A 15,913-nucleotide genomic window follows, 5' to 3' on the forward strand; every position below is an offset into this window, starting at 1 on the left:
CCTGGCTGCTACCCAGTAACTTAGCCTGGGGTTAGGCTCATAGGTCAGTCCGGGAGGGATGCCCCTATCTGTTTCTAATTTGTCCAAAGGCTGTATTCCTGAAAAGCGTTGTTTTGAGTGTAAGAGAGCCTCCCGTGAAGTGCCTGGCACAGAGGAAGCTCTAAATAAAGACACGCATACAGTTCTGTATGAGCTGTGCATTGCACATTTATTAAACTCATGAAGCTTAACAAACACAGTAACGCCAAACTAGAATTATTGGTGTAATTCTTATAGAAAGGACCCATCCATTCTCAATACTTGCAGTATTACCGTGGATCTTATTATAAAATTCTTGTAAACTGCCAGGATACTAAAATAACTAGCTATTTATCGCTCTGGTAAAAACTACTCCAATTGTTATTTCAGGAGTCTGCACTGTGCTGGGATTAAAAATACAGGGAAACGTCAATGGAGCCATGAAGCTACAAGGTATCATCTTCAGTAGGAAAATTGTGCTTTTTTTTTTTTTTTTTTAATGCTTTCAAGTTTACAGTATGGCTTCTTCCCTGTTACGGAAGAAAACTCATGGTTTTTATTGTCAAACCATTTTCTTATAAAATTTCTCAACCAGCATCTACATTTGTCAGCCCGGCACCACCAGGGCCTGGGTTAACATGCTCCAGTCCCTATCCCCCAACCGCGGCCACCGCAGTCCAAGAAGACCGGTGAGAACCCGAGACGGGGAGGTGCGAATCTGAACTCTCATTCCATGTATCACGCAGAATCACGGTTTCAAGCCCCAGATTCAGCTGGTCCTCTCGCAACGCTCTCTGCAAGGGACTCCGGGGGCTTGTTTCTCCGACGCTGTCTGCACCCTGAATAGCTTGTCGCTCGGCTGGGGATGGCCGGCCTGCACGCCCCCAAGTCAGAGGAGGTCACGAAGGTTCACCACCTCGCTACACCCTTCAATTACCTGAAGAGCTTTCAAAATATAACAATGCCCACTGACGCCGGGATGAACTTAATCAGCCTGTCTGGGATACGGGGCCCGGCGTGGTATTTAGTTAGTACAACTAATCCCTAAGATAGTACTAACGAGCACCAGGTGGTACTGCCTCCGGGGCACCGCGTGGGCCGCGAGGCCGCCGGGGCCACGCTGCGTTCCCACCTGCCCCGCGCCTCTGACGCAGCACGCTCCGCGCAGGCGCACAGCGCAGCGGCCGGCCCGGGCCCGCGCGTGCGCGTCGCCCGGCGTCTCTGCCGCGGCACGGTTTCCCGGCGGGAGAGCTCACTGCGCGCGGCGAGCCCCGCCTCCCAGGCCGGCTGGGGGCGTGGGCATGGAGCCGGCCGCCGCTGCCTAGCCCCCGACCCGCGCCGCTGCTTAGGGCGCCCTGAGGTCTCCGTGGGGTGGGCCGGGCGCGGCCTGGCGCTGCGCGGATGGCCCTGCTCGCCGTCCTCCTCGTCCTATTTCTGACCACAGCTGGGAGGTGCCAGGAGCAAGCCCAGACCACCGACTGGCGGGCCACCCTGAAGACCATCCGGAACGGCGTTCACAAGATTGACATGTACCTGAACGCCGCCTTGGACCTCCTGGGAGGCGAGGACGGGCTCTGCCAGTACAAGTGCAATGACGGTGAGGGGGCCCCCGGCCCTGCGGGGTCCATGCTTTCGGGGCTGTTGGGGGGACTGGGGTCGTGGAGGTGTAAGATGCCCGGCGAACCTTGTCGGTGTCCTTCTGGCCCTGGAAAATCGTAAGCACCGCTAGGATCTTGCCGTTCTTGTGATTGAGCAACCTGCTGACAAGTCCACACCACTGCTTTTAGACTGTGAGAGGTCGCCTGAGAGTACTCTGCATTCTGTTTCATTGCTGCTGAATTACATTTTTTTTTTTTTTTTTTGCAATTGCATGGTGACGATTGCCTAAGAACTTAGTGACATACGTTTCATAGGGATGGAGTGAAACACACTGATTTTAGAGCCTTTAAATTAGCTGACTATGCAAAACATACGGAGAATTTTCAAGTCATGCTGTTTTATGATAATTTTTTCAAGAATTGGTTTAAGTTTTAAAACTACAGAAAATAAATTGCGACCTTTGTACAGACTTTGGTGTGCTTTATTTGTTGAGAAAGAGTTCTGATTGACTCTTCCAGAACGATTCTATCAATACTTGACGGGAATTTTCTTTCCTTAGATGTCAGTGACCTGCCTTCTCATTGTTGGTTGCTATTAATATTATTCTTTTGATTTACTTTTTCATATTTTTAAACTTGAATTCTCTTTGAATCTGAGGACTTGTTTGGTGTCATTGTTGGTGATAACTTGGTATTTCAGGCGGAGATCTTTCTTTTGAAGCCCTTGAATTTTTTGAATGCCTAAATGCTATAATAGTTCAGATGAGGTACTTGGGCTTCTTTTTTTAAATTCAGAATGCTAAGAGTAATTGGGAGACCATGTTTCCCATATATGTGGACAAGTGTGGGGCCTAGTTAATTTCATGTTTGGCAGCTCAAAGTAAAAGGCAACTTGGTGACTTTAGTGGTAAAACTGAACTATACATAGGTGAATTTAAAGGGACACTGTCACGTGAAAGCATGATTAACATGTAGTCATAATTTCTGGTTTTCTGTTAATGGAGGTAAAGAATGAATTATATGTTGTATGCTATGAACTGCTAAATATCATTCCTTCTTAAATGTATGCCTGAATGCTACTACCAGTGTTCGATCAGGAAAGGTGTTTTTGTTCTCTTAGAGCTTGTTAGGAGGAATAAGAGAGTAGCTTGAAGATTAAAGGGTTGCTTTTCTGGAGACAAACATCACCATTTTACTTAGTCATCCCCATTCATTAAACAAATATTTGAGTGCCTGGTTTGTGTCAGGTGTTTCACCAACTGGAGATTTGGCAGTGAACAAAACCGACGGGAAAATGGGGGGGAAAATGTGAAATAAAACTGACAGAATCCCTGTCCTTGGAGCTTACATTCTGGTGCAGAGAGACAGTAAACTAAAGACTAAGTGAAATAAGCCAGGTCTGCAGTGTGTGGAGGTCTGAAGTGGACCAGCACTTCCAGAATAGTACAGCAAGGAGCCAACAGTGGTGGTGCTGGGAGGCGGTTAGTTTACTCTTTTAAACAGGTTCAGGGCCGGCCTCCCTGATGAGATCCTACTTTAGAAGTTTGAAATGGTGAAGGTGACGCTGTGAAGAGCTAGGGGAAAAACAATCCAGGCAGAGGGAACAACACGCATAAAGCACCAGAATTGAAGGGCCAGGCAAGGGTGACTCTGTAGGTTTTGGCCTGAGCCAAAGGAAGGATGTAGCTGCCATTTACTGAGATAGGAAAAGTTGGAAGGATCAGTCTTCATAAATTGATTATGAGTCAAGGGTTCTAGAGTTTATTTTATTAGGTTTAAAATATCTCTGAAGTTAAATGGATGCTATTCTTTTTGTTTTCACTTGTATATTGGAGTATAGCCGATTAACAGTGTTGCCATAGATTCCGGTGGACAGTAAAGGGACTCAGCGGTGCATGTACATGTATCCATTCTCCCCCAAACCCCTCCCATCCTGGCTGCCACATAACATTGAGCAGAGTTCCCTAGGCTGTACAGTAGGACTTTGTTGGTTAGACATTTTAAACATAGCAATGTGTATATGACCATCCCAAACTCCCTAACTATTCCTTCACCCTACCCTTTCCCCCAGCAACCATATATTGTACTCTAAGTCTGTGAATCTGTTTGTTTTGTAAATAAGTTCATTTGTATAATCTCTTTTTAGATTTCACCTATAAGGGGTGTCTAATTCTCCTTATCTGACTTAACTTCACTCAGTGTGACTATCTCTAGGATCCATGGATACTATTCTTATTAAAAATATTGTTTTAATCTTTCCAATTACTTAAACCTCTTCCACATCCTCACTAAATTTACTGTCTAGAGCAAAGTTTCCAGTCTAAAAACCACAAATGAACTTGAGAATTTAGGAAATGGTATGTTTCAGTGAAAATCTTTTTGCTTAGTAAGTACTATTGTATTTACTAAGTACTTAGAAGTACTGCTCATAGGACTCATAGGTTCCAAATCACCAAATTAATGATTCTTACATAATGGAAATTGTTCTTTAATTCCTATTACTCGAGAAGTCTCCCTGGAACAGTGTTTCAACCTTTCCTATATATTGAAGTGTGAGTGACCTTATCAGAACCAAATAGAAACAGACAAATCTCAGAACTAGAGGAGCATGGTAATTAAGGGATGTAGCAACAAAGGACATGGCAACCCACTCCAGTGTCCTTGCCGGGAGAATCCCAGGGACGGGGGAGCCTGGGGGGCTGCTGTCCATGGGGTCGCACAGAGTCGGACACAACTGAAGCGACTTAGCATGCATGCATGTGTAGGAGAATGAAATGACAACCCACTCCAGTACTCTTGCCCGGAGAATCCCAGGGACAGAGGAGCCTGGTGGGCTGTTGTCTATGGGGTCGCACAGAGTCAGACACGACTGAAGCAACTTAGTAGCAGCGATAAAGAAGTCAAGGGAGCCTTTAAAAAAAAAAAAAAGACTTAATGGCGGAAGAGGTGTTGAATTAAAGGGCACAGATTTGTTGCATTTATTTATCTTTGCTCTGTGGAAGGAACTCTGAGGAGTGAGTTCTAGTACATAAATAGATTGGCCAGGAGCAGTGATGGCTTATCTCTGTTAATTGCAACAAAGGTGTAGGATATGTGCCCAGAAACCGGTTGGGGTAATGTGCAAGCTCTCTTGTCATTTGGTTTTCTCGGTAAAGTAGGAATAGAGGTAATCCGCTGAGTGAGAAGGTGGGAATGAAAATGTTGGTTGTTGTTTAGTCGGTCAGTGATGTCTGATTTCTCTTTCAACCCCATGGACTGTAGGCCACCAGCCTTCTCTGTCCATAGGATTTTCCTAGGAAGAATACTGCGGTGGGTTGCCGTTTCCCCAGGAAGTATTGGAGATTGAAGAAAATAGGAGAGTGAGTGTACTAGGGGGGGAAAGTGGCATTAGGGCTTTTTGGAGATTAATAATCAGAAATTTAAACTCCCAAGTGTTTGAGAAAACAGGTTGGAGTTCTGTACTGTGCTTACAAAACGCAGTAGTAAGAGCTTTTTGAGACCCAATAGCCTCCCCTTGTGCCTCTCATGTGCTTCAGTGTCTTTCCTTTAGATTTCAACTGCCCATCCAGATGATAAAATGTAAAGCATCAAGATTAAGAGCAGTTGTTGAGTTAAAAAATGAGATCAGTGAATAGTGTTTGTGTGTAGTTGTGCGAAATGGGTTGGGTTTGTTTTTAAAACTTATTCATAGCCCATTTTCCCCTTAGCTTTCTGTACAAAAATGCTGAGAAATTATATTTTGTAATTTCTGCTCATGTATTTTGGAGACAGTGACCACAACACATTATGGATTTTTGGTTTGACTCTCATGTTTCTTCTGCTGTTGAGTTTTTGCTTGCACTGTGTATTAGTCTGCTCAGGTTGATATAAAGAAATACCACAGACTGGGTGATGTAGACAACAGGAGGTTATAGTCTGAGAACAAGGTTGAGCCAACCCTTCTCTATGGTGAGGGCCCTTTTCCTGGCTTGCAGACCATGCGTGGTGGAGGTGGGGAGTGCAAGGAAAGCAAGTTCTTTGGGGCCTCTTCTTAAAAGGGTACCAGTCCCGTCATGAGGGCCCTACCCTTGTGACCTCATCTAAACATAATTACCTCTCAACGAACCTGTCACCAAATGCATTGGTAGCTAGGGCTTCAGCATATAAATTTGGATGCGGGGAGATACAGTTTAATTCATAGCAGTTAGTAAAAACTGGTGCCCAGTAGACATGCTAAGTACTTTTAACATTCAGCAGCTTATAATACCATTTATAACAACATTTAAAATAGTATTAATACAGTTGTAATCTTGGTGTCCATATCAAATTAACCTTTTTTTCAAACTTTTATTTATTACATTTTTAAAAAATTTTATATTTGAGTACAGTTCCTTTACAGTGTTGTGTTAGTTTCAGGTGTATAGCAAAGTGATTTGGTTACTGTTGTTGTTCAGTCGCTAAGTCGTGTCTGGCTCTTTGCGACCCCATGAACTGCAGTATGCGGGCTTCTCTGTCCATCACTGTCTCCCTGAGTTTCCTTGAACTCAGATGCATTGAGTCAGTGATGCCATCCAACCATCTCATCCTCTGTCGTCCCCTTCTCCTCCCGCCTTCAGTCTTTTCCAGCATCAGGGTCTTTTCCAATGAGTCAGCTCTTCACATGAGGTGACCAAAGTATTGGAGCTTCAACTTCAGCACCAGTCCTTCCAGTGAATATTCAGGACTGATCTCCTTCAGGATGGACTGGTTGGATCTCCTTGCAGTCCAAGGGACTCTCAAGTCTTCTCTAGCACCACAGTTCAAAAGTGTCAGTTCTTCGGTGCTCAGCCTTCTTTATGGTCCAGCTCTCACATCCATGTTTAGTTATACAGGTACATATATCTACTCTTTTTCAGATTCTTTTCCCATATAGATTAGTACACAATATTGAGTGGAGTTCCCGGTGTTGTACAATAGGTGTGGGTTGATTATTTTTTATATTGTAGTATGTATATATTAATCCCAACCACCTAGTGTATCCCTCCCCCACACCTTTTCCATTTGGTAACCATAAGTTTGTTTTCTAAGTCTGTAAGTATTTCTGTTTTGTGAATAGATTGATTTGTACCATTCTTTTATATTTCAGATATAAGTGATATGTCTTTCTCTGTCTTACTTCACTTAGTATAATAATCTCTAGGTCCATCCATGTTGCTGAAAATGGCATTATTTCATCCTTTTTTATGGATGAGGAATATGACATTGTATTTACGTACCACATCTTTATTCATTCATCTGTTGATAGACAATTCAGGTCGTTTCTCAATGGTAAAGAATCGGCCTGCAATTTAGGAGATGCTAGTTCTGTCCCTGGGTTGGGAAGATCCCCTGGAGGAGGAAATGGCAACCCACTCCAGTATTCGTGCCTGGGAAATCCCATGGACAGAGGGGCCTGGCGGGCTACAGCCTATGGGGTCGCAAAGAGTCCCAGACGACTGAGCACCTAACACACACAGTAGTTATGGAGGTTTATGTGCAGTGGAACAGTGACTGAGGTTGGTAAGACACAGTTCTTGCCCTGTAGATTTTAACCTAAAAATAGAAGCATTAGAATGTGCAAGAAAACAGGTTGGATTTATGTTTCATACATATGGACCCAGTCTGGCCTGTAAGCTCTGAAATAGATGTCCAGAATAAGGATTTATATGTGCGTATGGTGTAGGATTACAAATAAACTGTCAGAACACTTTATGAACCGCCATCTATGTGTACATGTGTACACTTGTACATATTTTGCTTGAGAAGTAAAAATAATTTGGTAGACAAATCAGCATTTTTAATGCTCATCCAAATAAACACATATTCACTTATGTCAGCATCAAACAGTAAATATTTCCAAGGCTAGCCCAGCATATTGTAAACTATGTGTATTTTCTAACATTTGAAAATTAATTTTTATAACATTTGTATTTTATAGGATCTAAGCCTTTCCCACGTTATGGATATAAACCCTCCCCACCGAATGGATGTGGCTCCCCACTGTTTGGTGTTCATGTAAATATTATTTTTTATTTGTAAGTTTTTATGATTGGTAGTCTTTGTAACACTCGATAAACCATCAATATGTTCTCAGGTTCAGAAATAATTTTGTTTGTTATAATAGTGCTCTTTTATAGCTAAAACACAATAAGTTCTAATGAAACTAAATAATGTAAAAGTCATGTTTTGTTTTTTCTAATCCTGTAGATGTTAATACCATTTCAATGCTATTTCCTTTATGTCACACATATGATTGAAAAGCTTGGAGTATAGACGTAATACTACTTAGGATGAAAAAGTATAGGAAAGCATAGTATTGTCTATGTTGCAACTAGACCGAATGGGATAGCTGTGTGTCTGTTATAAGGGAGGCTGAATCTGAGCCCGTATTATGGGAGGAAAATGTTTTATGAAAGTGATTCCTGGACACAAAGGTTTTGCATATCAAATTATTTAAAATAGTTGAAGATAACTATGAATTCAAAGGAATAACCACATCTTTAGGGAATTGGTGAACTCTTAAAGATTAAACATAAAAACCAAAAAAAAAAAAATTCAGTTGTAGGAGCTTAGACGTTGTCAGTGACATTTCGTAAAAAGGACATTGTATTGAGAATCTGCCTGCAATGCAGGAGACCCAGGTTTGATCTCTGGGTCAGAAGATCCCCTGGAGGAGGGCATGGCTACCCACTCCAGTGTTCTTGCCTGGAGAATCCCATGGACAGTGGAGCCTGACGAGCTACAGTCTGTGGGGTCGCAGAGAGTCGGATACAACTGAGTGACTAACACTAACATTGTATTGAGGGAGGAGGCACAGAATACTTTGGAATAGGCAAAAATCATACTTGTGTAGCCCCTGCAAAAATCTTCTAAAGTTCTTAGCTTTATCTTTCTGTTTTTAAAACTATGTTTTATGTCTTGGAAATTGTGTTTGCTACCAGCAGATGACTGCAAATACTCTAACACGGCAGAACAGGGAGCTTTGGGGCATGGTTTCGAGGGAGAGGACGCAGTAACATGGCGGGTGCAAGTGAGAGTAATAGAGATTTAACCTGAAAAACATTTGGAGGCAGAAACAAATTTTGAAAATTATCTATACAACAGTATTGTCTTTGATTTCTAAGTCTCTTTGAATGCACTACTTCAGAGAAAGGTTGAATTTCATCAACAATAATCCATCCAAATGTCACTTTCAGCTTAACATCGGCATCCCTTCCCTGACAAAGTGCTGCAACCAGCACGACCGGTGCTATGAGACCTGCGGCAAAAGCAAAAACGACTGTGATGAGGCGTTTCAGTCTTGTCTGTCCAAGATTTGCCGAGATGTGCAGAAAACACTGGGGCTGGCTCAGCACGTGCAGGGTAAGGCTGATTTCATGCGATGGGGGTGAGTGTGTGTGAGCATAAGATTTACTGACAGAAATCTCTCACTCTGTATTACCTTATCTGTTGTGACATAGGCCTATCAATTTCCTGAGATGATTTTGTCATCTAAAATGATTTACAGTCACGGAAGCAAGAAGTGGTAGGAAACCTTGGGAGGAGGGTATGAGCAAAGAAGAATTCATCCAAGATCTTGTGCCCTATGTATAGTCCTAATTATCCAGAGCCTGAAGTTTGAAACTCTGGATCCAGTGAAGTTCCCAGTACAGCACAGTGGATTTGGAGTAGGAAATTCCAAAGATTTGCATCTTAACTCTGTCTCTTTATATGTGTCTGTGTTGGGAAGGTCCTCAAAACCACCCGCAGGCTCAGTGATTTGCTAAGTGGACTCACGGGGCTCAGCATGTAGTCACATTCATGGTGACGGTTATTGCAGAGTCAGCAAAGATGACTAGGTGTTTCAGTATCCTCATTTATAGAATGAGAATGATAATACCCATCTTACAGAGTTGTCATAAGGGTAAAATGAGCTATTTGTAGAAATACACATTGCTCTACAAATACCGGTAGTTAACAAGATTTTTTTTTCACTGATAAGCCAAAGAATATACCATACACTGAAATAACAAGAGGAAGGGCAGTAAGAAGAGGCAGGAAAGGAAACTGCCATTTTTAAGCACTTTCCATAAGATACCGTGCTAGATACTTGAGACATGTTTTCATTGATGTTCATAGAAACCCAAAGTACTAGTTGGCATTCCTTCCTTTCTAAAGGAAGGAAACTAAGGTTCAGAAAGAAGTAACTTGTCCCAAGTTACATACATCTGTCTACTCCAGCATTCCCCAAGACTCATAGGTGTCTTGGATTTTGAAATCCTAGTATTAATAATAACTAGGAAGTAATAAGGAGGAGGAAATCTCTTCCAAGTGAAGCTTGAACTCACTCTCTCTGAATCCCTTTAAATGCTTTTGGCTAAGGTAAACTAGTTGTCCAGCTGAAGCACAAATACATGTCATTTCTGCTTTCTGACCTAAGGATATACTACTGTTAAGTGATGAAACCCTTTGCAATCTTCTATTTAATAATCATAACCTTTACACTTCTGCAGTTAGTTGTATTCCTTAATGGCACAGTCTTTTGGAAACTTTGAAAATGCCAAGAATTTGTAATGAAAAGTTTCTTTCTTAACCTGAATGTTGGAAACTAGAAGCATTTGAATAACTAAAAATCACTCTGTGCCACGTCTCTGTAAGTATAATATATTAAGATAATCTTGGACTTTCCTGGTGGTGCGGTGGATAAGAATCTGGCTGCCATTGCAGGTGACACAGGTTCGGTCCCTGGTCGGGAAAGATCCCACACGCCATGGAGCAACGAAGCCCATGTGCCACAGCTGGAGCCTGCGCTCAAGAGCCCGCGAGCCACAACTGCGGAAGCCCACTTGCCCTAGAGCCCATTCTGGGCCACAAGAGAAGTCAGTGCAGTGAGAAAAGCCCATGCACCACACCAAAGCATAGCCCCCACCCCCTGAAACTAGAGAAGGCCGGTGCACAAAAATGAAGACCTAGTGCAGCCAAGAAAATTAAAAAAAAAAAAAAGTTAAAAAAATAGATCATCTTACCTGGGTGTTCTAGGTTTCTTAGAATAAGAAAAGTTAAATCTATTGTCTCCTCTTACAGTCTTTCAAAAAATTAAGAATCTCCACCAGAGGAGAAACACCTTCAATTCCTGTGTCTCCCCTCCCAAGCCAAATTTGGATATTGGTCAGAGAAAGAGACTGAGGTCCATTTACTTTTAAGCATCTGAAATGTGTGACCATTAAAAGCTATTGGCTTATCATTAAAAGTTTTGAGGTTTCTCCATTTTTAACCTTCATTTTTTTCCTGCACCTAGAAGTCACCCCTTAAAGTGCAAACTGAAGAGTGTTATCAGGCATCTCTGTGAATGGTATTTTACAAGGGAAATTAACAGTGATGAACTTATCAGTGCTACTGAGAGAGACTCATTGTCTGGTACAAAAAGTTGGGTTGGACAGTTGCATGCAAAGAAAACATATAGGTGAAGAGACTGAAATGGAAAATCTGTGTATGTATGTTTATGTGACTAGTTTGCGAGAGCTTGGGAAGACGTTCACCTAAAATAGTTTTAAGTGCCCACTAAGGCTGTGCCTGACACTGGGCCGAAACATGTATTATATGTGAAGAGTGAGTGATGCTTTGCAGTTGCCCAGCAGTGATGGCACTTTCTTACTTTGCAGCCTGTGAAACCACCGTGGAACTCTTGTTTGACAGCGTTATACACTTAGGCTGTAAGCCGTACTTGGACAGCCAGCGAGCCGCGTGTAGGTGTCGCTATGAAGAAAAAACCGATCTTTGAAGAAGATGCTGGCAACTGGTGACAACAGATGAGGACAGAAGAACATAACCTTTGACAAAGAGCTAATGTTTTTACAGCCTAGAGTTGCCTTATTTTTGTGACAGGATTATTTTAAGAACTTATTTTGACATTAAAACTGAAGAAACAAATGCAGGTTATCTTCTCAGACGTTGCTGCCTTAGTGTGCCACATTGTCTTGACCAGTCACAGAAAGCAGTGCATGTTAAGGGGAGAATTTTTTAAAGAAAGAGTATGACTCAATTTTCACAATTGTATTTACCAAAAAATAAGGTCAAATGTGAAATTCATGATAAGGTATGTTCAACATTATCTTATTTGGAAATATGGTGAAGTCTTCACTTAGAAGTATGTTTGTTTTCTGTAAAATTTAAAATATACATATATGCCCAGAAGGATCTGACTTTTATTTTTGCTCTTTTAATTAACACATAATATACAGTTTTTCCATAACCCACTGAAACATAATGAATAAGCCACATTTCTATGAATGGTGGGACTAGATATAAGGACAAGGGCATGTCTGTTTCTCTTGTAAAATTGGAACCATCTGCTGGGACCTCTTAGGAAGCAAAACTAGGATATCTAGGTATTAATGTGCCTACAAGATGACATGAACAAAATTCAGAAGCGTAGCGTAGCCATTCCCGTTTTATGAACCACTCATGACAAATGCCATATTTTGCTATAATCTTTGCCTATTGGAGAAAAGATGGATTCAGTAAGACAAAATGACGAGTCGTTTAACATACATCAGAGCAATATAATCTATTATGCTTTGGTATTTACTCCTTAGTACTTGCTCTTCATAATAGATTTGGGGATATTTTTAAAAGACTGTAAACCTTTTACTAATAGTGGCCTTAACAAAATTGTTCTTGATATTGTTGGGGTTTTTTTTTTTTTTTAAGTCTTTAACTGTGGAATCAAAAAAGATGGAAAAACAAGATACAAAAAACTGTCTTTTATAGAGCTCAATTTATGCTGAAAATTATTAACTCATATTTAAGAGCAAATCCCAGAACTTTAGCTGCCTCTGAAAATCTCTTCAGCTCCTTGGAAAGCTCAGCTGTGTCCCTCTACCATTCTTTGCTTACCACTGGCTGTTGACTTTCCCTAGCCCAAGCTATGTATGTCTTCTGGGTAACCTATGGCCAAAGTTATTAAGATAAACCACTTAGAAAGTCGGAGAAAGACAATACCAGGAGAAATGGTTCTTTTTAAATCATTACAGGCAGAACTGAGAAGAACTAAAATAGGTTTTGGAAAAAGGATCACATTTCCGAACTTTGAATATATGTCATTGCTGAGAACTTGATGGCTTCCTCAACTGAGATGATGGCACTCTTCTGCTAACAAATGTCCTCTATTAAATAAAGCAAGTATGTCCCTCAGGGCTAAGTAAGCAAACTCCAGTCAGCAATATTTGACCAGGTAGCTTTAAACTTTCAATAGATTCATGGATTTTGTTGGCAACCTTGGCTTTCTCAAGAGGACAGAGTCAGAATGTCTTTGTAAAATATTTAATTCATGATCATAAATGTACAGATATCAGTAGAAGTAACTTTTATGTTCAGATTTTTAAAAACTTGTCTAGGAATAATTTTAGATTTACCAAAAAGTGGCAAAGATAGTATAGAGGCTTCTCATACACTACTTTATCCCTAATGTTAACTAAGGAGCCAACATTGGTTGGTTCTGTTAATGAAACTGTAGACTTTATTTGACTAGTTTTCCCACTAGTGGCATTTTTCTTTTCCAGGACCCACTCTAGGACACCATACTGCAGTTAGTCATCAGGTCTAATTAGCCTCTAGTCTGTGATGGCTCCTCAGTCTTTCCTTGTTTTTCATAACCTTGACAGTTTTGAGAAGTACTGGTCAGGTGTCCTGTAGAATGCCCCTCAAGTTGGGTTAGTCTTTCCTTGTGTTTGGACTAGGGTTATAGATTTTTAGGAAGAAAACCAAGAGTTGACCAGTTCTTCTCATCAGATCATATTGGTAGTTGACTGTTACCAGCTCATTAGGTTAACTCTAGGCATTTGGTTAAGGTAGTATCTGTTAGTTTTCTCCACTCTAAAATTACTATTTTTCCATTCCTGTGCTTCTGTTCTTTGGAAACCAGTCACCAAGTCCTGTCTGTGGTAGGTGGGGGATGGGCAAGATTACATTCCACATTTTGATAGGGGATTATATCTAGATATACTACTTGAAATTCTCCCCCTCACCCACTTATTATTCAATTATTTTTATCAGTATGGATTCATGCTTATTTCTTTTGTACTTTGGGTAATATATACAAATCCTTCCAGCTTGGCTGTTGGGAATTATGTCAGGTTGACTCTGTATGTCTTTGACCTGCGCCCTCCTTTTAACTTTTGAGCATCTCCATACTTTCTGGCCAGAAAGTAGGAAAGTTGCTTCAGGCTCATCCTCTATATTCCCCGCCCCAGCCCTAGAATCAGCATCTTTTCAAAGGTTACTTTGATTGAAGAATGGTTTCCAATGGCACTTAGAAACCAAGATCTGGACAGTGGATGGCTTGTTTCTACTGGGGTGTCACTGCTTTGAGACCCTCCCACCAAACGGAGCTAGGAAATATATGTATATGTATACTAACCCATGTACATGTACATATCTGTAATTACTTATGTGTATATATATTAAGCTGTTTTCGCTTGAATTCTGTACAACAGGGCATATATTTAAGTTTTAAGGATGGTATTTTCCTTATCTACAGAATACATTAATGAAAAAACAAAGTCACATGCCAAAAAAATAGCTTTTAGCAGCTCTTTGCAAGACATATATTGATATTTTAAAATAATAAAACTATATTACCTTCAAACAATGCCTGTCTTTTTAAAGTCTTTTGACTCACCTCTTCCAGGGACAGATATGGCTGTACTCATTTCATAGGTGGAGAAACCGACGTACAAAGAAGTTGCAATGAAGGCAATTAAAATACAAGGGCAAAAGCAAATTAAACCCATCTTCTTAAGCAGGCTTTCTTCAGTGACCCCCCAGAATAGTCTAGACTAGTAGTACTAATTAAAAGGTTGCTTTGTTAGCTTATAACTACTTCTCCCTAAAGTGAAAAAGTGCTATTTCTGTCAGTATGGATAGAAGCTCAAGATTTTCAAGTCAAAATGGTCATTATTTTATGTACAAAACAGGAAAAACATGTAACAAAGTGAAGATAATGGAGTGTTTCTGTAAAAACAACTCTTTTTAGTAGACTGGCTTTATTAACTTTGGGGAGTAGAATAAAACCAATTAGCTAAGGATCCTTCCACATAGATAATGTTGCATTGGTCACAGCTCACAGACACTACCCCCAGTGTAGTCAAGTCTTGTAGAACGCCTGGCTCTAACGTTTGAAATAGCCTTCTTAGTTTGCCGTTTTTCCTCAGAGAATTGGTTCAACCAGTATATGAAAAAGAACTAAATGAATAGTTACCAATCAAAATAACTAAAACTAGATCGACAGTGTCATCTTTGCATTCAGGCTGCAGTGATGTTATGCTTTGGTTTGGTCTCAGGCTTAATTTGGTTTCCAAAACATCCTTCAGTCTCCTTGCTGACTACTTAACAATGTTTGTCTTTGCTGGCTCTCAATTATGGGTATCAGAATTATAAAAATTCTTTATTTCTATGATTTGTATAGGAAAAAAACAAGGTTTAGTGGGGGTAAACACTGAAAAAAGAAAGGCCACATTTTAAGTTTTAGAATTATCTCTGAATTTAACTTTAGCTGATATATTTCATTCCTTGGATAGGTTACAGTTGACTAAGAGCTTCAGTTTCAGTAAATTCCGTAAAAGTGACTATTTATAATGGCAAGAATCAAGCCATCCTGTCAGGTAACTTTTGGTCTTTAGTATATCTTAATTATTTTAATAATATGCATTTGCTATGAGTTCTTTTTTTTCCTTCTTTGAGAAGGAAGAGATTGCTCAGTAGAATTCTAATCCGTCTATGTCTCAAATGAGAGCATGCTGCAGAGTCACTGGAGGGCTTGTTAAAATATACTCCTGGACCCCACCTGCAGTTTCCCATCCATTATGTCCAACTGTATCGGTCCCAAGAGTTTGCATTTCTAGTATGTTCCCAGATGATGTAGATACTGCTGGTTCAGAGGCCACAGTTTGAGAACTGTCTAGATAATCTTCAGTAGCTAAAAATAACACTGAAAGCTTACTATGGGCTGGGTACTATTCTAGGAGTTTGGCAGTTTCTGTCTCAACTATTGAATTAATTTGGTCCCCATTTTAAAGAGAAGAATCTGAAGCTGGGAGTGGTTAAACTGCCTTAATTGTCCAAAGCCTCACAGCCAATAAATGATAGAAGGATTAGAACCTTGGCAGCCTATTTCCCAATCACAGACACCCTTTTTCATGGGGTCAGGGTGAGGGGATAGCTATTGCTTTAAAAGGCTAAAATTTAGCACTTGTAATTTTGAAATGGCTATCCTAATACTTTATACTTACATTTTCTAAGGTAAATAAATCTTTAAAATATAT

The 15,913-nt window shown here is 40.7% G+C and overlaps 1 protein-coding gene across 1 annotated transcript; it reads left to right on the forward strand.

Moving 5' to 3' along the window:
* Positions 1 to 1,303: 1,303 nt before the first annotated feature.
* On the forward strand, positions 1,304 to 11,522 carry PLA2G12A (phospholipase A2 group XIIA). The gene is made up of 4 exons (XM_061164220.1): positions 1,304 to 1,615; positions 7,552 to 7,628; positions 8,810 to 8,975; positions 11,255 to 11,522. Exons 1-4 carry the CDS (start codon positions 1,420 to 1,422, stop codon positions 11,371 to 11,373), a joined length of 558 nt encoding a protein of 185 aa, XP_061020203.1. The 5' UTR covers positions 1,304 to 1,419; the 3' UTR covers positions 11,374 to 11,522.
* Positions 11,523 to 15,913: the final 4,391 nt, after the last annotated feature.

This window comes from Dama dama, chromosome 17 (assembly GCF_033118175.1).
Source record: "Dama dama isolate Ldn47 chromosome 17, ASM3311817v1, whole genome shotgun sequence".
Lineage (NCBI taxonomy): Eukaryota > Metazoa > Chordata > Mammalia > Artiodactyla > Cervidae > Dama > Dama dama.